The following is a 22,289-nucleotide window of genomic DNA, read 5'->3' as shown; positions in this document are numbered from 1 at the left end:
TAGTAAAGCTCTGTACTATGAGCACAATCTTTACCAATAATAAAATTGGAGTGTCTGTTTTTAATATGGAAAAAACTATTTTTACATTGGTAAATATGTAATGTAGTGAAAGTGCTTCTAAAAGAGGTCTTATTGAATAAATTAGTGTTTGAGTTTACTAAATGTATACATATATGGAAGGACCTGTACATATACCGAAATATTGTTTTTCTACAAATTTTTGTCTGTCTGTTTGTTCCGGCTATTCTCAGGAACGGCTCGACCGATTTTGATGAGACTCATCACTAGCAGATAGCTGTTGCTATGAGGAGTAACTTAGACTATTTTTTATGCCGATATTCCCTCAGGAACATTAGGATTAAAAGGAAGTAACTGATTTATGCGCGCGGGTGAAACATAGCAATAAAAATCTAAGGCAAAAAAAACGTACCTAACTGATTTTGGTATTTATTTATAAAATATGTCATTAGTTACATAATTCTCTAATTTTTTTTAATCCAAATATCTGGTACAATATACATACGAGATTGTTTCCAAAATCAGAATTATGCTCTTCATGTATTACGTAATTTATGTGAAGGCATACGTGAATAGTACAAAAGTAAAACATCGAAAAACATCTGAATTTTTAATCACATAACTTACAATAATACATTTTTTATTATTCTTTGGCTTTGACAATATCATCTTTGTTCAATAATTCTAATTCAACCGCCTCCTTCTTCATATTATCTTGAACTTCTTCCAAAGTTTTTCCTTTTGTCTCTGGCACAAAAAAGTATATGAAAAATATACCAAAATATGCGATACTAGCGAATGACCAAAAAACCGTGTAATGTCCGAACACATCTTTGATGCCTTGATACGATTTCGTGACGAGGAAGTTCATTATACATGCTATCATAGTGGCTAAGCTTGATGCAACGGTTTTGACGTTTATAGGGAATAGTTCTGCTTGTAGAATATAGGGCAAGTTACCCAAACCGACACTGTACAATATATTGAAACCCATCACACCAACTAGAGGCAATGCAGATATCGATGTCAATTTCTCCGGTGAAAGGTGATAAGCGTCTTGTAAAAAGAAATATATTCCAACAGCGGTCAGAGAGAGTGCAACCCCCGTACTGGATATCAACATTAAAATTCTGCGACCGAAGTATCCAGTTAGAAATGTTGCGCCAATACCTGTACACAGAAGTAAATTTGTAGTTAATAGGTATTAGGTTATTTGAAAAACTTTAATTACCAAACTCAGGTTTTGTATTTGCATATTGATTTTTAAAATGATTGTTTATTTTAATCACGTGGCTGCTTATATGATACGAATTTACATTTAAAGAAAAGCAATTTATAAAATACTAGCTTCCGCCCGCGACTCCGTCCGCGCGGATGTCGGTCTTCGCGTTGGTGGTTTATTTCTCCATTTTGAGTAACTCTGACAATAACATCTTATAAATATCTATTGGACCCAAATACGGCTAGGCCTATAATAATACCCAACGTGTGTTCGCGGTTCTACAGAACAACGTCTATGGATAAAACTGAAAAATTAAGATTTTTTTTTTCTACGTATTTTTCCAGGATAAAAAGTATCCTATTTTACGTCCAGGATAATAAGGTATAATTATACCAAGTTTTATCGAAATCGAACCGTAAGTTTTCACGTGATGTCTTCACATACAGACAGACAGACAGACAAAAAAATTTTTATTCACATATTTGGGTTTGGTATCGATCCAGTAACACCCCCTGCTATTTATTTTTTCAATATTTTCAATGTACAGAATTGACCCTTCTACAGATTTATTATATGTAGGTATAGATTATACAACGATAGCTCCAGACTGCGCTAGACAGTATTAAGATAACAAATAATAATTATTTATATAAGCATTAAGTTCACTGCACTATCGTCAGCTATATAAAACTCCTACACATCGTATATTATTGCAGCTCCATAGCTCATGAATAGTTTCAATCGATAAGTATCAATAATAGGAACCTATGGCGTTTTATAAAAATTGAATATGATTATAACTATAATTAGCTGACCCAGGAAACGTTATTAGGCCGTATTGTCCCATTTTGGTGTTTTCTCTGTCTTGTGCCTTGACAAAATCGCTAAAAAAATTTGCCGAATTGATCGAGCCGCTCTTGAGTTATAATAATACAAATATATAATATAATATATAATGTAATATCGCCGCTTTTGGCGATCAACACATTTGGCGAGTTATTTTTATTATAACTAACTAGGTATACAGATATCGTACGTGTGCGGCTTAGTGTGCGGTAATTGTAATTTTTATTTTAGGTAGTTAACTAAGTACCTATTTTTGTTATTTCTCATTTTTTCAAGTGACATTTGAACACTTTAATTATAATGACGATGTAATGACGTATATAACATATTTCCCGCGTTTCTATTACTTAATATTTGTTCCATACGCAATAAATTATTATCTCTAGACATTGAATACTACCAGCGCCTTGTCCCTATGTAATATTTGATAAAAGTCATAAATAAGGTAGTTAGCGTTTGTATATACAAACATTTAAAACAAAGATATAATAATATAGTAGTTAAGCTCAACTCTCAAGAACGTCGAGTTTTATTTCGGTAACTAGGTATAAGGATAATGTAACTAATAATAGTATCTGCATCTAGATACTTATATTATTCATTGCTAATATGCGTACATACTAACGACTTCATTATTCATTAACTTATTGTCTTAAGTAAATTTTATATATCTATATATTTTTTTATATATATCTTATGTATCACGCAAATACATCTATACTAATAATATTATAAAGCTGAACAGTTTGTTTGTTTGTTTGAACGCGCTAATCTCGGGAACTACTGGTCCGATTTGAAAAATTCTTTCAGTGTTAGATAGCTCATTTATCGAGGAAGGCTATAGGCTATATATCATCACGCTACGACCAACGGGAATCACGGGGGTGAAACCCCGCGGAGCAGCTAGTGTATAAACGACGTCTTACCTGCTCCGAACTGGACTAAGCCATACACGATGCTCACATAGGGCCCGGACACAGAACTACTCTGACGGAATATAGGCTCCAAGTACGCTTGAATCGCACACTGGCCCGTCATGTACTGTAGGATCTTTAGACCTATTAGGACAATTTTTAATAAATTAATACCTATCTACAGATACCGTATGTCAAAAAGTTGGTAAAATTAATGTATTTTTTAATAATGCTGTAAAAAATCCGTACTATTTATTATTTTTTATATCTTCAAAAGTAGTTACCACTAATACAAAACTAATTTCATTGGCACATTTTGTTTGTAGAATTTAAGTATGTAAATGCAATTTTAAGTAGGTAGGTAATTATAATTTACATTACTAGGTATGTAGGTATATTGTACAGGTAGTGCTTTAAATTTTCTACACAAACAAAACTTTTGAGCATTTAATAATAAAAAATCAGGTGGTAACTACCATTGTTAGCTGTATTTGAATTTTTAAAGAATCATTTGAAAACATTGAGATAATATTACTACGTATGGAGGAGACACCACGAACAAAATCTGTGCGCCATTTTTTTGCTCTAACGAATTTTTAAAAATTATTATCTACATAGTTAGGTATTACCGATGAAAGTTATTCCTTTGCACTTTTCCCTATTATTTGTATTATATTTATTATTTTTGCAATATCGTAACACACACGAAGGCATATTTGATGTGGTTCACTTTAAAACAAATAAAAAATGAGCGTGCAGTTACGCCATATGGCGTATGTTGAGCGGAACATAAATGATGTAGGCGGTGTCGTCTCCATATGTATATTTCAATGTTTGAAAAAAGCTCTTTTCGACAAATAAACTAAACGTAATAATTGATTATAATTAATTGATTTCCTAATAATTGCTCAAAATATTTGTTATAAAATTGAACATTGAAAAAAATGCATCGTTTGCAAATCAGTAATTAAAAAAAAATTACATATAACAAGAATATACACTACAAAACTAAATATTAGTGAAGGTTAGCAAATAAAGATAGCAATACTTATATACGATATTTATCTATAATACAAAGTATCAATGTAATATGGATATAACGAAATCTCTTGATAAACACTTGGTACGTTTATATTTTTCTATCTTTCTACGTTTAAGACTAAAGGTCATAGTTTTATTATTCAAAATTATACGTACATTTAGTCCTTCATATAACTCTTCCATGTTTAGTTAGTATTTTCCTATAATTTTTAAAAGAAGATCAAGATTATTATAAATTTATAGATTAATCAAAATTTGAAATATTATACCTGCAACAATATACAGTGCTTTTCGGTATCGTAAATTAGTCAAAAGCTCTTTTGCAGTTGTTTTATTTTCCATACTTTCTTGCACATGTTGCCTCATAATAGCCAATTGTTCATTTGCCCACTAGAAATTATAATTTATTCATTAGGTACTAGATTTCCACCCGCGGCTTCACCCGCGTTTGCAAAGGAAAACCCGCATAGTTCCCGTTCCCGTGGGATTTCCGGGATAAAAACTATCCTATGTGTTAATCCAAGTTACCCTCTATATGTGTGCTAAATTTCATTGTAATCGGTTCAGTAGTTTTTACGTGAAAGAGTAACAAACATCCATACATCCATACAAACTTTCGCCTTTATAGGTAATATAGGTATATTATATATTATAATATATATTTTTATTCATTATTATCTTAAAACGAAGACTCAAAACTTTATGTACTCTACACATCCCTACATACATCTATATCTAGATACTCTCAGATAGGCATCATTAAAGTTTATTAGATGAACATAATTACGAGTACGATACATACCGCTTCATCTTTAGTGCCTTTAATAACCATGAATACTTTCTTCGCAGCATCTATTCTCCCGTCTTTCAAATGATAGTATGGCGACTCTGGTATCCAGAGACACAGCAGGGCATATATAACCGACAACGAGAGAAGTATGGAGTTAAGTGCTGTATATGACACGAAGGGACCCACTCCGTACATAACGAGATTTCCCCCATTAATCATCACTTGAGTCAGCATTCCCAGAGCGCCCCTGATCTCTTTATCAGCTATTTCTGTTAAATATACCATTGTCACCTGTAATTTATCTGCATCTTAATCAAATGATGTACACGACGCAAGGATAGCTATAAACAAACATCCGTATTTTATTAAAGTAAAATATGGATGTTTGTTTGGATGTAACTAGGACTTGCGACTTCTCTCATCTTCAATAGAATGGCACCCGAGTGAAAATAAACCTATGAACTAATTCAGATTGTGATGATCTATAAATTTGTAATTTTAGGTATATAAATCTGAATAAATGTTTTTGCGTAGGTATAAGAGTAATTGAAATGAAATGAAATAAATTTATTTGTCCATTTTATGTTTTACAATAATTATAATATATTACGACAGTAGGTCCCAAAGTAAGTGAAATACTTGTCAAAAAATATCATAAAAGTAATGTTCTAAGTAAGTATTAAGGTAACGGCACCAGTGGTGGACAAGCATCCAGTAATGGACAAAATAAATATAAAATTTAAATAATAAGACCAAAATAAACGTTATATAATTTGGCAATACTTAAAATAAAAGTTTGGTTCATAAACTATCAAAATACGACACTTCGTCTTATTCGGACAAAATGTTTGAAGATGGCATAACTTTGTGTTTAGTTGCTGCGACTCGTTTCTAAGAAGTCCGTTTTTACTAAGGAAATCGTTAAGGAAGTGAGGACACAATTTTGTTTTTAAGAATTTTTGTATAAATCTTAGCAAAATTTGACATTACTTTTATTTATAGTAGTTAAGTGTACGAAATATTACACGATTTAGTATCATGATAGGTTAAGTTGTTTAAATAAAATTCGTCAGTGTCCATAACTGGATTTAATTCTATGGATATATCCATTTATGGACAAATGTCGAAACTAAACTTTTTTTTAAGATATTAATTACATGCGCTTTTCTATATTGTCTTTTCTTTCTGATTAATAATATACCTATCACGACCATTTCGAACACAGGGTTCCAATATTGTACAACAATTGTCCATGACTGGATTTGCTTTGGTTCCTATAATGGACATTGATATTTTTTGTTAAAATTAAACTCCCCGACAAATTGGTAATGCAATCAATGCCCTTAATAATGGGGATAAAGTAACAAAAGCCGCTGAAGGATTTGAAGTGCCAAGAATAATTTTGCACAATAAACTATCAGTTAAAAGTCCTAAGGTCTGCTCAATGGGTCCAACAACATAATATATATCTGAACATGAAGAATATATTTTAGAACAATGGGTCATTATCTGCTGTGCGACTCGTTCTCGCTTCATCCTCTATCACTGCGTAGATAAATCGCATCCACAAGCGCATTGTAACGCATCTATCATCTCTGATGAACTGTTTGGATAGCGATCCATTCCAATTTCCAAGACCACTGTCTGCTGCTAAACTATCTTGACAACAGTTTAAAAGAAGCTTTTTGCCTCGTGCTACAATTTGGAATCCATGTCGATGGATCGATCAGATTAAGGCTGCTATTGGCGGTTCACTTCACGAGTGTAGCGGAATGCCAGGAAACAGAGAGATATGGTGGAACATCGTGAAGCGGGTAACATCTACCCTTCAAACCTCATGTTGACCACCCTTCACTCTGACTAGAGTGATACGACGAAGAAGAAGAGTTCCCAAAATGGATGGATGTGTGGCAGTACTTTTTTTAGTTATATTTTTCATCCCTGACTTATTGAGTAATCATAGAAAACCCATATTGTTTTTTCTTAACAGACACAACTCTTATTTAACGATGCATTTGTCCAATTTTTTCCTATAAAATGGAAATTAAGACTGTTTAAAATATTATAAGTATGCAAAATAATTAATAAATACTATTTTTTATAAATACATCCCAGATTTATTGTATTCCAATCATCATTTGCAACATTTTATTGATAACTATAAGTCTTCTCCAAGTGTAAATAACTGGAGAAACAACTTTAGGTACAGTCCATAAATGGGTGTTCATAACTGGATGTTGTCCAAAACTGGGTGTCCATCATTAGATTTTAACTGTCCAACACTGGTGCAAAAAAGTGGTTTTTTAATTTATTAATAACTTCATTATTTATGCATTGTAATCTTTTTTCTAACAATGGTTATGTTAAACTAACATTGAACTAAAGGTATTCAAAAACAATATCCAATAAAATTAAAAAACCTATGAGAAATTTGCAAAAAACTTGAATTTTTTCCTTAATCTGTACAAGACTGGTGCCGTTACGTTAGTTAGTTACGTATTTTGAAATGTTTCTTTACCACGGCTGTGATTCCATTTGCAATTCCAATCGTTATTCTTGCTATGCACATAATCCACGGCATCTTAGTAAATAGCAGTAGGAGCTGTAAATGTAGGTATAATCAATTTAATCTTCACACAACATAATGTCAGTGATTCTGAACATTAGATAGGTACATAAAAGGACACTTTTAGGCGTTGTTAATGTGCTGATTGCGAGGAAATGGTACTGTCGCCTTCAAATTTTCAGTGCAAAATTATAGTTCGAACTTCGAATAGTTTCTGCAAAATTTATGTAAGTATGCAGTAACTAACTACTTTCACGAAATTTGAATTTCTCAGCATTTTGAATTTTGTCAAGCATTAAAATTGGTAACTTTTTCAGGATTATTTTTAACTAATCGACTCTAGTATAGGAGTTAATTTGAATAAATGTAGCGATGATCATTTTATAAGGTATGGCAACTAGAATGTATTAAAATCACGAATCAACGTACTGCACCTAAAAATCCTGGTAAAAGCGCCGCAAGCGCAGTCCGTCGTCGCCCAATTCCCTCACATAAAATCTGTCCAAGATAACAACCAGGTAGAGCTCCAAGAGGACAGAGAGCGACCACCCATGAACTTTGCTCCTAAAATACGTACATAATGTCTCTAAGTCTATTAATTCAGAAAGTTAGAAAAGTTGGAACTCCATATTTATTGTAATATTATTTACCTAATTGAATAAATATTAGAAAGCATGCAGTAATCATTCTAAACGTTTGAAATGTGAAAACAAAAAAAACTTTTTTTTTTTCAAATCGCGTACCTGTACCTACTTAGTTAACTTACGTCAGTAATTTGAATATTTGATTCTCCATTTCTGAACTTTGGAATTGCGGGCGATGGCCATGATAATGCAGCCCCGGTAAATGTAAACGCGAAGGATACTGAGAACAAAACAAATAATGGCACTCACATTAGTTCCTCAATAACATTCGTATTTGCCGCCAATCGCAAAGCCGCCACTTACCGCTTATGCCCGCTAAATATTGCACTTTTCTATTTATTGATACTGATGTAGAGCCCATTTTTCCAAATTATTAATGACTAATAATTTAATAATTCATTTTTGTAAATTTACTATACTTAAAAAAAACTGTGCAATTTATTTTTTAATACTCTGTACAAAACAATGTTATTATTATGCATTGAAATATGATACACGTTTATCGGTGGCCGTCGTTTAAATACGAATGTCACAAAATTATGCTGAAGACAGAGAAGTCTATTGCCGCAAGTAGGTTTGGTACGTATACCTACTGAAATTTACAATCATACGAGTTACGACCTTACGACGCATCATGACGTCATTCGTATTATCTTTTCATATGTGTGTGTATAGTAATTTCTACGCCACAGATTATGCTACCTAGTACAAAGCATTGTCAAATCAAGTGGACAAAAATAATCTAGACTTTCTAATGTTTCCCCTTTAATATAAAACACTAGCTTTCCACCCGCGGCATCGCCCGCGCAGAACCCGCATAGTTCCCGTTCCCGTGGGATTTCCGGAATAAAACCTATTCTATGTCCCGGGATAAAAAGTAGCCTATGTAAGTAATTTCTCGGGTATTAAAATATCTCTATACCAAATTTTCATGCAAATTGGTAACAGATAGACAGACAGAGTTACTTTCGCCTTTATAATATTTTATTATAAAATTATAAAATATTAATGACGAATGAAAACAAATAAATCAAGGTACTTAGTAGGTACATCAGTACTTGATTGATTTTGTTAAATATGTATGTCCCATTGTACGTCGCGAAATCAACATAATAAACAGTTTAAACTTAAATAATTAAAGAATAAAATTAATATCAGTTTTAAAGTTCTTGGCCAATGATATACCTAATAATTATTTTCGTAATAATGATGCTTCAAGAATTTCTGTGATTGTATGGTTAGAATCCTAAGCATATCTCTATAAAATTGGTTGCGGTATTCCCTCTGTGTTTTGACTTTTGGCTTGGCCTTAAATAAATTTATTTGTGGAATATGATTATTAAAATGAATATGATATTTACATAACACCAATTTATTCATATCAAAATAATTCAGGGTACAATGAAAATTTTATACATTTCATACAGGTGCATAATCAACAGGCATTTTCATAATGATACCTCGTACTTGATTGGCTACTATTGGATTATCTGTGCAAATATCCATTGGCCCATAGGGTGGTAAAATAGTAGCATTTCCAAGGGTAATATTATCACCAGACTCATTCACTGGCAGTAAGTTCTTTTTGAACCAAGATATAATCCTTAGTTTTCTTCCTGATACATTTTCTGTGTTTATATGGGTTGTGTTAAGCAAAGGTTTGATGTCTGATGGAGTACTTTCTGTGATGTTTGATACTGCATGTCCTGGTATAAGCACTCTTCTATATGAATCTCCATGTAATACCAATAAAACAATACTGAAAATAAATGCTTTTGATATAATATGTAAAACACATATTATTATGCTTTCCTTCACCGTTCGAGCAGTGGTGATGTTACAACATGCGCAGATAAATTGAAAAATCAATTTATTTCCTGCGCGCTCGCCTGGTCTCGAACCACGGACTTATCGATTCGAAGTTCGAGGTCTCACCACTGAGCCACCACTGCTCGAACGGTGAAGGAAAACATCGTGAGGAAACCGACATGTCGAAGAATTAAAAAAGTTCGACGACATGTGTCATCCGCCAACCCGCACTTGGCCAGCGTGGTGGATTATGGCCTGTACCCTCATAGGAGGCCCGTGTCCCAGCAGTGGGAACGTATATGGGCTGATGATGATGATATTATTATGTAAAACCATATCATAATATGAGCCTCTTTGCTAAAAATTACGAAAACAACTATTGAATTGATCATTGTTTGTGAATTATTATTATATATTTTACAAAGGAACGCACATGGTGGTTTTATCACACATTCATGGTGGTTTTTTCAACATTAAATAGTGAATCAAATGAAAGGATGAACAATCAACTCAATATAGTAGGTACTTCAAAATTAGTAACAATAGTATTGTATACCTATATTGCTCTGGATCAATAGCTAACACATATCCTGCAAATGTTACATTTTTAAGAACATCCACTAAAACGTATTTATTAATTAAGGAAATCAAAAATTCTGGATCGCCTTTTAATATACTGTAATCACATATAACATTGTTTATAGTATCCATTATATATTTTATTCTTAATGTATCATTAGTCGATAAATCATTCTATAATTTAAATATTATATATACATCGATTAAACTATTATAATATAAATAACATTTTTCAATAAACTTTCTGAAATTTTATTTGTATTTTGTACTTCAGCTACTATGACAGTTGACACAATAAGACAATAATTGACAAATGACATTGACAATCTGACGTATACACCATGTTGCCAGCTGATTATTTTTTTCGTTGAGATATTGGGTTACTACAATTTGACAAATATTTAGCTGAGAGGAAATGAATGAATGTATTTTTTTTCCTACGTGCGTGGGGCTACAACTCTTCCCCCCAACCGAGCTCCAGCTGACGTTCACGAGGCTTCATAATACTATACTTTGATGCATTTTATTACCTACCTAATTACCGCTTGAGAGGAACTTGGTCATAAAATCTGTTCCTGGCTCACGGACCATTGATAGGATGATGAAAAAAAATTATGTCAGCGCTGTTTTATTACAAAATTGTTTTATTAACTCGAAACTGCAATTAATAAAAAATGAAAATAAAAGATTTTTTAATATGTAATTAATAAAAAATATCCCGTCCAGGATTTTCCCAGTCAACCCATTTTTAATACATTTTTTAATACACTAAATTTATCATAAAATTATTGGTCTTATTCTATTAACACGCCGCCGCGCCGGTGTAGGTCGACTAATGTTCGGATATATTAATATAATTATCATCACAGATTATCATCAACACATTAAGCAACAGCTATATTATAACATCATATTCAATCACAACACAACTTAATAATTCTGTGGCTACGGATCGGAAATAAAAACCCATGCTGTATTTTTTGAGATTAGGCCACAGATAAACAGACAAAAATTCTAAAAACTACTTTTGCCTTCGGCATAAATTGTAGATCACGCCCAAAGTAAATGTAAAATATCTTTAAAAAATAATAATGTATATGTAATGCTAAGATGTAATAGATAGGGAGGCGAAGAGGGGAATTTTCTGCAATACTCGAGCGTGGCAGTTTAAGATATGAGAGATACCTTAGACCTAATAGAACAACCTTGTTAACTATTTAGCTCTTTAAGTAGTGACGCGCGCCCAGGATAGACGATCAGATTAGTAAAAAAAAATCGATAGTCTGAAATACTCGAGCGCGTCAGATTAAGATATTGGGGGTTGATTTTAGTGTTTTAAGACTAAATTTAACTAATCTGACGATAAGTCCTTGACGCCGCCAAGTTATAGGGTCGCGAACTAGTAAAAAAAAAACGTTAATCCGGCATTCTCGAGCGCGATTGTTTTTATTTTTATTTTGAAGAATATAATCTAAAACTTACTAAAAATACAAAATCTGCCGGTTTCCGCGTGACCGGAAGTCTGGAGGAGCCATTTCGTCTTCCGAAAAACGCGTTGCAGTATATTATAAGTCGCGAACGATAGATTTTACAAAAAAAAAGTTTGAATAAACAAAAAAGGTAATTTTATTTTACACAAAAAAGGTCTCTTTACATTTTTGTCCAAAGTTAAAACTTTTTGACTTGAAGCATCATAATTCATAAAAACTCAAACTCCCGGTTTTTTGAGTATATCACGAAAACTGAGGGTGTTAAGAAAAATTGATATGAAATAACGATGATTAAAAAAAAGAAACTCTCAAACCTTTTTCGGTCAGATTAAGAGAACCCACCAACATTTTTGTCAGATTAAGAAAATATGCTTTCAGGAGACCGAGATAAACCTCCCCTATGAAAATCTGACGCGCTCGAGTATTTCAAAAGGATTTTTTTTTTCTGCATTTTCAAAAATTCATCATAACTTATCGTCACGCCGAAATCGTCAGTTTTTTTAAGGGGAGTTTCCTTGGGGCCTACTTAACACCCCTTCCGAAAATCTGACGCGCTCGAGTAAATTTTTTTTTGTGCATTTTTGACGAATTAATATGCCTAGCCCCACCGCGCAAACCGGCAGATTAGTATACCGTTGTTATCAGAGGCACTTGGGGCATACGTAGTATGAATATCTGACGCGCTCGAGAATGCCCAAGTAACTGTTTTTTTTTTACATTTTTGAAAATCCGTACACGCCAAACCCACCGCTAAAATGGTTTTTACCATAGAAGCTTTTCTTTTCGAAATTATTTTATCTATCGATTTTGATAAGTCTCGACGGCGCCGTTTAATTACGCCATTTAGCTACCTCGCCTCCCTATCTATAATGTATGTACTGTTTTGACTTTCCTAAGATTTTATTTTATGTAGGTATGTATAACTTATATTAATTAAGCCAATATAGAATGAGGGACCAGAAGTAGATACGAAAACTTAAACAAAATCTTATTGATTACAGCTTTATTGATTACCTACATACATACACACAATACTTAATTATGATTTAATTTATTTTACAATTTAAAACAAAAAATATAGAGGAACATAATCGCCTGCTTAATTTCAGATTTCCATGCATAATCCTTATTACTTAATTATTAATCCTACAGAAGTGAAGTGAAGTCCCATGTCTCCTAGTGGGGTATGGGTCAGATGCATTATGCGTACATCTTCAACGTGAATCGAACCCAGACCCCTCGGATACGCTTAGGCGTTAACCATTTTACCAAGGAGGCTAGGCAGTCTAGTTACTAAGTATATACTTAGTACAAAGTTATAACAAAACTTCTGGTATATATTATCATCCTACTATGTAGTTAACTTAGTCTTTAGGATGAAGAAAATAAATGGCTCATTAGAAGGCAGAAGGAAAAAATTATAAATAGGTTTCCCTTGTGGTTATATCTGCTTTCCTTGATAAGTATTATGTTTTGGTCCACCGTGTGAAGGTCCCGGTCCAGCTTGATGATAAGTATTAGGTTTTGGTCCACCGTGTGAAGGTCCCGGTCTAGTTTGATGATAAGTATTAGGTTTTGGTCTACCTTGTGAAGGCCCCGGTCTAGTTTGACTTAAAGATCTACCTTTCATGAAATTTGGTTTTTGACTAACCAAAGGCTCTGGTTCACTACTTCTACGTTTAATCAAACAGCGAAATACCAATTTGGAATTTCCAATAAAATGATTCAACATTATTAGGGGCATTACAGCACATTTGGCTTGACGAAAAACATCATTGACATCCAATGAATCACTGAAGCAGTGATCAGCAAACACCACCTTTCGTTTTACATTTTGCAAACTTGTAATATGTATCTCATAAATATTTTGCATAGCTGCACTTTTAGTTCCCAAATATTGCACCAACCAATAAGCAAGTTTTTGAACAGTGTCAATTTTGAATGATAAAATAAATACTTGTTTGTTCTGTTGGAGCAAATATAGGAATCGATAATCAGAGGTAGTAGAAATTTTTTCAAAAGTTATATCTGAATTTGGCTTTTTATCACAGTTTTGAGGGTGAGACTCTTGGAAGTGGTTCATTAAATCCTTGTGTTTTCCTAAAAAAGAAAAATTCGATTTTTTTATACTATTTATTAGCAACAAAAGACATTCAGGATACTATTAAGCCTTAAGGCATGGCATGTAACGTTGTACATAAAAACATATTAAAACTGAAGTAAACAAAATAGGATAAAACCGATAAAGACTTAACTTACCAGACCATGAACAGGTTCCAAATGTTTTGCCAAGTGGACAATCAAGCATCCTGAAAATACACTCCTTTAGATGTTCCTCCATGTCTTTCTTTGTTGATCTTATGATGCAACCCTTATTCTTGTTTGGACATGGTGTAACTGACTGTAAATATTGATATAATACATTTTAATATCCATACAAAATAATTTGAACAAATTTACATTGCAATGATAATACAAGGAAAATATTAAGATAAACTACATTACATTCATTCCTGTAACATTTTATTTGTTTAAAAATAATTGTGTCGTTATTTGATGATTTCAAATCATCCAAGCACTTCAAGAGTTCTCAAGACACTTACCTACCTACTTTAACTCATATTCATATATCATATAAATAATATGAATATAAAAAATAAAAATATATAATACAATAAAATCTTAAGTACCTGTGCCACCAAGTCTTCTAATTGCCAGTTTCTCATTTGAGTCATGGTTTGTCTACACATGGGACATATCGGTGGAGTTAACTTACTGGTGCAGGTATTACATAAGCTGTGCCCGGACTGGCATTGGAATATTGGCACAGTCATAGCCTGAACACACACGGGGCACTGAGGAGCCTCCATTGTTTTTTCTTAAAATAAAATTGAATATAAGATATTAGGTATATCTACCACTTTCAACACTAGTTTTCAACTAAACTACGTTAATATTAAATTTTTAAACAAAAGATAGTTTTAACTTAAAACACGAATGCAGTCAAATGGAAAATGTTATTAATGAATGAATTTTAGCTTTTTTTATATGTTTTTACATGTAAGATCATTAGCAAATGAAAACACATTAAACATAATTAATTACTTACTTTTTATGATAAGGTGATAAATATTGATTCTGATTGATAAATAATATCTTGTTTGTATTGATAAAAAGCTATAAGTTTCAGAACAAACAGAAAATTCAAACAATAATGAATAAAACAACTATATCACTTCCTGCAGTACCTACTCCATGTTTGATTACCACAAAGAGTACCTTTGTCCTTTAACCTTTTGTAATTATGATTACACGTCACTTATGTATGATATCTAGATATATATAATATGGTACCAAATTAAATACGTACCGAAAAAGAAACTCTGTAATTATCACATTACGGTTCATATTTTCTTATGAATTAACGGATATTGATTTTGACCTATGTTTTTCCCCTAATTTGCTACTCTAATGTTACCATAATTATGTGGTATAACGTTATTTATAGTTGCAACATACAAAAAGTAAAAAATAGGAAGGTTCTAATAACTAGACAGTGCAACAAAAAAATATTTGTTTCGAAAAAATGTAATCTATTACCCTTCACTTAGCGATGCGTTCCCTGTGGTTTTCCCTATACCACAGCCCTATACGCGAAAGCTATCCAAAAATGGTCTGAGCGAGAGGTTTCACAACGGTAAATGGTTAACATTTCATGACTCTACCGATCATTGACGTCTAGAAATGGTAGATAAGGTGAACCTGAATTTTGTTTGATTGCATTACCCTGGGCTACCTAATACCTGGTCGCGGAAGAATTCTAACCAATACCCGCGGCCCCATCATTAAAGCGGCTCGACGGAACACAGTGGGGTTTTAGTCGGTAAGAATCCGAAATAACCCACGGCTCCTTCCCCGGGGGCCGTGGGTATCTTTGGAACATTTCCCCACTATTAAAAAAAAAAGGCTACCTATCTCACGAATAATGTATCGTTATTTTTTTCTTAAGACTTAAAAGCGAAAGCTAAGGCGAAAGCATGCATTTAGGACGTAAGAAATTACGATAAAAATTAAAAACTGTATTATTTTATAAAGAATAGAAAAAATTCGATCATGAGGCGGGACTCGAACTCGCATCCTTTCGCTCAAATCCGGGGCGGATGCTTAACAAACTCGGCCGTTAAGAGCGATCGAATTTATTCTATTTTTTCAGTTTTGTGCCTAAAGCGCCTTATTCACGGTCCATTTGGACGTACGTCCCGCCAAGGTCATACACGATGCACGACGCACATTCACGGTCCATCCCCGCTGTACGTCAGCTCAAGGCCGCTATGCGCGCATCAAGCATGACAAATCTGCTCACTGCTGTACAGCAAGCCTATTCACGATCGAGCATGCACGATGTGCACGACGTTCGCGGTGGTGGGGGTGCTCGCTGGACGAAAAATTGATCGTGCACATCCAGCAACATAATAATAATAATTATTGACGTACGTCAATACTATTCACGGTCGTTTTGCGTCGTGCATCGTGTATGACCTTGGCGGGACGTACGTCCAAATGGACCGTGAATAAGGCGCTTAAGATGATTAGGTAAATAGCAACAAAACCATCTCAATTCTCAACCGACTACCGAGACGAAACACTTTTCAGTGAATAAAATATTGTAACGAGCGAACACGACCTTTTTTTGTTGAATTTGATATTTTTGTTTTTTTATGGTAGGATTCTTTATAAATTTACTAGCTTACCTACTACTATGTAGTGATAAGCTTTTTTTGCATTTGAATAACATAAAACCAAAAATATCAAATTAAAAAACTGTATTATTCAGTTATACCTACACTGTGGTTATAATCTAAGCGCCCACGACGGCCAGACTTTCCTTTCTTTAGGAAAGTTGAAAGTTTCTCTGTATATGTCTCCGATACAGATTAGAACGACTAGCGATTAGGTATCAAGTCTGGGTTGTGGTTACCTTGGCAGGAAACAGGTAGTAAAAGGTGTATAAAATTGTAAGTAAGTACCTAATTTTCATTATACTTTAAAAGCTAAATTTTATATACCTATGTTACAGAGACTTATAAAAAGATGTTACCTCAAGAGCCGGTCAGTTTTCATGGTTCTTACCTTAGGTTCTTACATCTTGCCAGACACATTTAAAAAATAACTAATATATCATCAAATTAACGTTACTACCTAAAAGTGTATCAAATATGAAATAACCCACTAAAAACATTAGTTTACTATAATAAATGACTAAAAAATAATAGTATAATATATTTAATAAAGTTATTATTTATCTTTTAAGGGGACTTATGTCGATGGAATTCCACGTATCTCGATGACTTTGTTATTGTGTCATCGAGATACATGAAATTCCATCAACATAAGTCCCCGTAAAAGATAAGTAATAACTTATTATACTATTATTTTTAATACCTGTGACCTCTACAGAGTTTCACAACAAGTGGGCCTTAGCATGAACATGGACAAGGCGAAAATCATGTCAAATGTCCATGTTGTGCCCACTCCGGTATCAGTTGGAAACTCTATTCTCGAAATTGTTGACGAATACGTTTACCTGGGACCACAGCCTGGGACAAACCGTCCAATTAGGTAAGTCCAATTTCGGGAAAGAGGTCAATCGTCGAATCCGACTCGGCTGGGCAGCGTTCGGGAAACTTCGCAACATCTTTTCGTCCAAAATCCCTCAGTGCCGGAAGACGAAAGTCTTCGGGCAGTGTGTGTTGACTTACGGATACGGATGAGATGTGGTCCCTAACCGCGGGCATGGTGCACAAGCTTCGCGTCGCTCAACGAGCTATGGAACGGGCTATGCTTGGGGTTTCTTTGCGTGATCGAATCAGAAATGAGGAGATCCGTAAAAGAACTAAAGTCACCGACATAGCCCACCGTATTAGTAAGTTGAAGTGGCGTTGGGCTGGGCATATAGCCCGCAGAACCGATGGCCGTTGGGGCAAAAAGGTTCTCGAATGGCGACCACGTACACGTCGCAGTGTGGGACGGCCTTCAACGAGGTGGACAGACGACCTGATCAAAGTGGAGGGGAGTGGTCGTTATGGAAATCTTTGGGGGAGGCCTATGTCCTGCGGTGGACGTCCTAAAAGGCTGGAACGAATGTTTTAGTGGGTTATTTCATATTTGATACACTTTTAGGTAGTAGCGTTAATTTGATGATATGTTAGTTATTTTTTAAATGTGTCTGGCAAGATGTAAGAACCATGAAAACTGTACGGCTCTTGAGGTAACATCTTTTTATAAGTTTCCAAGTAACATATATAAAATCTAGCTTTTAAAGTATAATGAAAGTTAGGTACAATTTTATACACCTCTACTAAGACCTCTACTACCTGTTTCCTGCTAAAGTAGGTAACCACAACCCAGACTTGATAATCGCTAGTCGTTCTAATCTGTATCGGACTTAGAGCATGTATCGGAGACATAATATACAGAGAAACTTTCAACTTTCCTAAAGAAAGGAAAGTCTGGCCGTCGTGGGCTCTTGATCTATTATACAGTATGAAAATTGAAAATTATAACTTACGGTGTTTATGGTAACATGATATTAAGTACCTACGTATAAATCTACCCTTGTCTCTCAAGCCTCCTATCTCCAGACCTCTTGCAGACAAAAATAACGTACTAAAATTATAAATCTACCCTTGTCTCCCAAGCCTCCTATCTCCAGACCTCTTGCAGACAAAAATAACGTACTAAAATTATGTAGTTCCTAAGTATATTCCAGCTAGCCTAGCTAGGCGGATAGCTAGTATTTTACATGTCAAAGGGGACAGCTTTTTCGTTAAAATCGTTTACACAGTAAAATTCAACAAACTATGTATCTACCTAAGGCATGTACTACCACCATCCTGGAGATCACCCTATCCATTTGTGAAAATTGGTGCAGTACATAATTTTTCAGTTTATTGTGAACAGACAGTCGGAGCAGGCAGAGAACTATTTTATAATATTTAGTGATATTACTGAGTTGCCTTATTTCTTTATTTTCACAATAATTGTTACATAATGGAATACCATAATATAAAATAATAATTTTAGAAATGTAATTCCCAAAAAAAGCTTTGAAATATGGAAGTTTATCAACCTTTTCTTTTGTTCAAGCTGGGACCACTTGACAAGTTGTTGGTGTAGTGAGGGAAGTTTGCGTCAAGTTTCAGTACTTTTTACATGCTTTCCTCACTTTGCTAAAAAGTTGTCAAGTTACATCCCGGCAACATTAAAATCAACTTGTCAATTGGTAAAGATTGGTATAACACCAAATCTATAGTAGAGCCCAGTAGAGCCATTATAATAGGCAATATTTGACGGTTCAACAAAATTCAACCTAGTAACGACGACATAGAATAACACTGAATAACATGATATTTCGTTTTGTTAGAACTGCTTAACTTTTTTCAATTATGATTACATATTTAAAATAATAATAACCGATACAAGTAATTTTAAGATTTCATTTTACTGATAAACCATACTAAACATATTAAACAATTTCTGAATTGAAGAACTGACGTCGCTACAATTTTGTGTCAATAAACCTTTTTTCTTTTTAAATACCAGAGACGTTACTCTAAAAATCGAAATCTGACATCTAGAATCGAATGCATTGATTACTTGTGAATAAAAATCATCATCATAAATTAATAAATTCGATTGACAAATGTTTCAAATCCGTATCGATTAATTCACTTTAATCGATGTTTTTAAGCAGGTTACCTCTCTACGAAGATAAAATTGATAGACGTCAAATGTTGCCTATTAAATTGGCTCGACTATAATATAATATTCACCAATGTGAACTGTCTATTACCTTGTCTCATTTAACATTTATCTCAGAACAGGTAAATGAAACTATGAGATGAGTTTAATTTTTTATTTTCTTACATACTAAATTCATTTCTTGGCTTTTGCTTCTCTGGTAGCTTTGCGTTCAGCTGCGCGTGCCAATTGTTTTGCTGGTTTAAGGTTACCCTTTTTGCAAAACCTTTGATTCCTCAAGAATTTGGGGTCCATCTGTAAATAATATTAATAAATGAGTTTTCTTTGTCGTGTAATTACATTCTTGTTTCTTCTTTATTTCTATAGAATACTATAATGTATAACAAGTATATTTTATTAATACATGACTTTGCTTATAAATGCTTATAAAAGAAAAATCCATCAAGTGATGGGTGGATAAGCTATTTTATGCAAAAACACAGCAAAAATTCAATCAATTTGTAGCTTTTCCTAAATTTTATCTTGTATGCAACCAAAATAATATTAATAATATAATATTGAATATTATAATTGTTATCATTAACAATTAACTTTTAGGTTATTAACATATCCAAAGGATATTATAATATGTAATTGTGATGCATTGCTCCTATTTTGATATAAGTACAACAATTTTCTATCATGTGCAAAAATTTACTGAATTCACATTTCTGCTTTGTAAATAAAAAACCATCGTTCTATACAAGACCATAACAGTTGAAAGACCCAACTTGAAAACATGATAGGTAAATAAATGCTTTATTTAATGTTTACAAAATATGTAAACTCAAATTACTGAGCATGAACATACACACATAACAAGTAGATCCTTCAATTAAAAGCTAGAATAAAATATGATATTATATCACATCATAAGTAAATAACGTAGATACTTACACCAAGAGTTGATTCATGTCTGAACTTAGTAGGCTTTTTGATACCATTACGGTGAGCCTTGCGGTCTGAAAGAAGATTTCGTGTGGTGTATTATATGTTGAATTATATATCAATTATCGATGAAGCTAAAAATTAACTAAGTAAATTATTTACTCACTTTGGTTATGATTTGTGTGGTTCTTTGACTTTGCCATATTTTATGAGATAGGATACAAGTCCTGAAAACAAAATATAAACAAAAAAATATAAACAAGCACTGTATTTAAGGTTTTCAATCAATTAACACATCAAATAATAATAGATTTCATTGATATTTCAAAATTATTTAGTGTAATCACAATAACACCAACCTACGGCAGAAAGCAACTTAGAAAAAGAAGTGTCAATTGTCAATGTCAAATTTTAACCATTTTCATGTCAAGTCTGTCAAAGTCACAATAGTATAATAAGATTGATAATCAAAATCAAAAAAAAGGTAGACACGTCACACGTGTAGAAAAATGTGAATATTGCAGATAGAAAACATACGGTAACGGTAAGAGAAAACGTGGTATTATAGTCGAGCCAATTTAATAGGCAACATTTGACGTCTATCAATTTTATCTTCGAAGAGAGGTAACTTGCTTAAAAACATCGATTAAAGTGTATTAATCCTAAGAGCAATTAACCTATAGAGTTCTTATATTAAGACAGAACAAAATACATATTTTCTAATCTACTTACTCTTAGTCAATAACAGCATAAGCCAGATTGAGATAGCGATAGAGTATCTGCACTGTCTTCAAACGTAGCGCGCCGGCAGTCAGTCCCCGTTTTCCAATTACAGCACTAGAGCGCATTATGCGGCATAATGCTTAACGTTGAGTGTTCCAACTACAGCAACGCTTCGCACAATCGAGCACTCTTAAAATTAATGCGCGTGAATTGATGCGTGCAATCGATTTATCATTAATTGTTGGAAAAAAATTTAAAGCTTTCGTTTCATTGTAGTTTTTTCGATATAATCAAAGTTAATTCAAATTGTGTTAAAAAAATAAATATAAGTATGGATGAAGGTAAAAACATTGAAAAAAATGTTAATGAAATAATCAAAATCCAAATTACTTATAATAACCGTAAATAGTTTTCAACTAATTATTATGTATACCACTTTATTTACACATTAATGAGGTTGTTGCTAACTCTATGAATATTTTTTTTTCAACACTGAACTTAGCGCAACCTGCTGTTGCGTTTCACGTTCCAATTAAGCATCAGCATAATTCGGCATTGTGCGCCACTGAGTCGCATTATGCTCTGTAATTGGAAAACAGCCAGTTTGTTTTCCAACCAGCTGGTGGGCTCAGTGCGTCAAGTGTTTTTAACGAAATATTTAGAAAATATAAAGTGTACAGTGTTTCTTTTTATTTGTCAGTGTGCTAAAATAACTATTGTATGTTTAGCAACCGGCTATCACTAGTCGAATGGGAGTTTTGGATAAAAACAATGTAAAAATATCTTTCCATCGGTAAGTGATTTTCAGCAAATTGATAAATATTTATGTTTTAAACCTATTTGAAGGTTTTATCAAGCGCTTTTTTGTAATTTTATGTTGTAACTGTAACATTTACCCACTTTATGGGGTTGTGGAATATAAAATAATGAAATAATTTTTAAAAAACGTCACAATAATA

The 22,289-nt window shown here is 33.2% G+C and overlaps 4 protein-coding genes across 5 annotated transcripts; all 4 read right to left on the bottom strand.

The window, feature by feature from the left end:
- Positions 1 to 615: 615 nt before the first annotated feature.
- On the bottom strand, positions 616 to 8,600 carry LOC123695610 (facilitated trehalose transporter Tret1-like). Its single transcript, XM_045641511.1, has 8 exons — positions 8,345 to 8,600; positions 8,164 to 8,261; positions 7,827 to 7,961; positions 7,350 to 7,433; positions 4,844 to 5,122; positions 4,311 to 4,431; positions 3,013 to 3,144; positions 616 to 1,188 (listed from the first exon to the last, which is right to left on the bottom strand). Exons 1-8 carry the CDS (start codon positions 8,400 to 8,402, stop codon positions 662 to 664), a joined length of 1,434 nt encoding a protein of 477 aa, XP_045497467.1. The 5' UTR covers positions 8,403 to 8,600; the 3' UTR covers positions 616 to 661.
- A 795-nt stretch (positions 8,601 to 9,395) lies between these two features.
- Positions 9,396 to 10,681, bottom strand: LOC123695483 (gem-associated protein 6-like). The gene is made up of 2 exons (XM_045641343.1): positions 10,407 to 10,681; positions 9,396 to 9,800 (listed from the first exon to the last, which is right to left on the bottom strand). Exons 1-2 carry the CDS (start codon positions 10,559 to 10,561, stop codon positions 9,461 to 9,463), a joined length of 495 nt encoding a protein of 164 aa, XP_045497299.1. The 5' UTR covers positions 10,562 to 10,681; the 3' UTR covers positions 9,396 to 9,460.
- A 2,639-nt stretch (positions 10,682 to 13,320) lies between these two features.
- LOC123695753 (E3 ubiquitin-protein ligase Siah1-like) lies at positions 13,321 to 15,192 on the bottom strand. Of its 2 annotated transcripts, none has more exons than XM_045641671.1 (4): positions 15,029 to 15,192; positions 14,610 to 14,797; positions 14,179 to 14,320; positions 13,321 to 14,019 (listed from the first exon to the last, which is right to left on the bottom strand). In XM_045641671.1, the coding sequence occupies exons 2-4, from the start codon at positions 14,787 to 14,789 to the stop codon at positions 13,361 to 13,363; spliced, it is 981 nt and encodes a 326-aa protein (XP_045497627.1). In that variant the 5' UTR covers positions 14,790 to 14,797; positions 15,029 to 15,192; the 3' UTR covers positions 13,321 to 13,360. The 2 variants fall into 2 exon arrangements, with proteins under 2 accessions (XP_045497627.1, XP_045497626.1); XM_045641670.1 differs by having other exon boundaries at positions 14,610 to 14,801; positions 15,043 to 15,192.
- A 4,628-nt stretch (positions 15,193 to 19,820) lies between these two features.
- Positions 19,821 to 21,039, bottom strand: LOC123695850 (60S ribosomal protein L29). Its single transcript, XM_045641794.1, has 4 exons — positions 20,967 to 21,039; positions 20,774 to 20,834; positions 20,617 to 20,681; positions 19,821 to 19,974 (listed from the first exon to the last, which is right to left on the bottom strand). The coding sequence occupies exons 2-4, from the start codon at positions 20,808 to 20,810 to the stop codon at positions 19,855 to 19,857; spliced, it is 222 nt and encodes a 73-aa protein (XP_045497750.1). The 5' UTR covers positions 20,811 to 20,834; positions 20,967 to 21,039; the 3' UTR covers positions 19,821 to 19,854.
- Between the last annotated feature and the right edge of the window lie 1,250 nt (positions 21,040 to 22,289).

The sequence above is a fragment of the Colias croceus genome, chromosome 11 (genome assembly GCF_905220415.1).
Source record: "Colias croceus chromosome 11, ilColCroc2.1".
Classification (NCBI taxonomy): domain Eukaryota; kingdom Metazoa; phylum Arthropoda; class Insecta; order Lepidoptera; family Pieridae; genus Colias; species Colias croceus.
Note: the sequence above shows the minus strand (reverse complement) of the source record. Positions and strands in the feature narration are given on the sequence as shown.

Bases quoted from the DNA above. Each gene is read 5' to 3' on its own strand.
- LOC123695610 (XM_045641511.1), bottom strand. From the start codon at position 8,402: ATGGGCTCTACATCAGTATCAATAAATAGAAAAGTGCAATATTTAGCG. The intron at 8,262-8,344 runs GTAAGTGGCGGC...TTTTGTTCTCAG, and splicing joins ATATTTAGCGGGCATAAGCG to TATCCTTCGCGTTTACATTT. The intron at 5,123-7,349 runs GTAAAGAAACAT...GATAAATTACAG, and splicing joins CAAATGGAATCACAGCCGTG to GTGACAATGGTATATTTAAC.
- LOC123695483 (XM_045641343.1), bottom strand. From the start codon at position 10,561: ATGGATACTATAAACAATGTTATATGTGATTACAGTATATTAAAAGGC. The intron at 9,801-10,406 runs GTATACAATACT...ATTTATTTTCAG, and splicing joins ATTGATCCAGAGCAATATAG to TATTGTTTTATTGGTATTAC.
- LOC123695753 (XM_045641671.1), bottom strand. From the start codon at position 14,789: ATGGAGGCTCCTCAGTGCCCCGTGTGTGTTCAGGCTATGACTGTGCCA. The intron at 14,321-14,609 runs GTACTTAAGATT...CAATATTTACAG, and splicing joins TAGAAGACTTGGTGGCACAG to TCAGTTACACCATGTCCAAA. The intron at 14,020-14,178 runs GTAAGTTAAGTC...TTTCTTTTTTAG, and splicing joins TGGAACCTGTTCATGGTCTG to GAAAACACAAGGATTTAATG.
- LOC123695850 (XM_045641794.1), bottom strand. From the start codon at position 20,810: ATGGCAAAGTCAAAGAACCACACAAATCATAACCAAA. The intron at 20,682-20,773 runs GTGAGTAAATAA...ATCTTCTTTCAG, and splicing joins CCACACAAATCATAACCAAA to ACCGCAAGGCTCACCGTAAT. The intron at 19,975-20,616 runs GTAAGTATCTAC...TATTATTTACAG, and splicing joins GACATGAATCAACTCTTGGT to ATGGACCCCAAATTCTTGAG.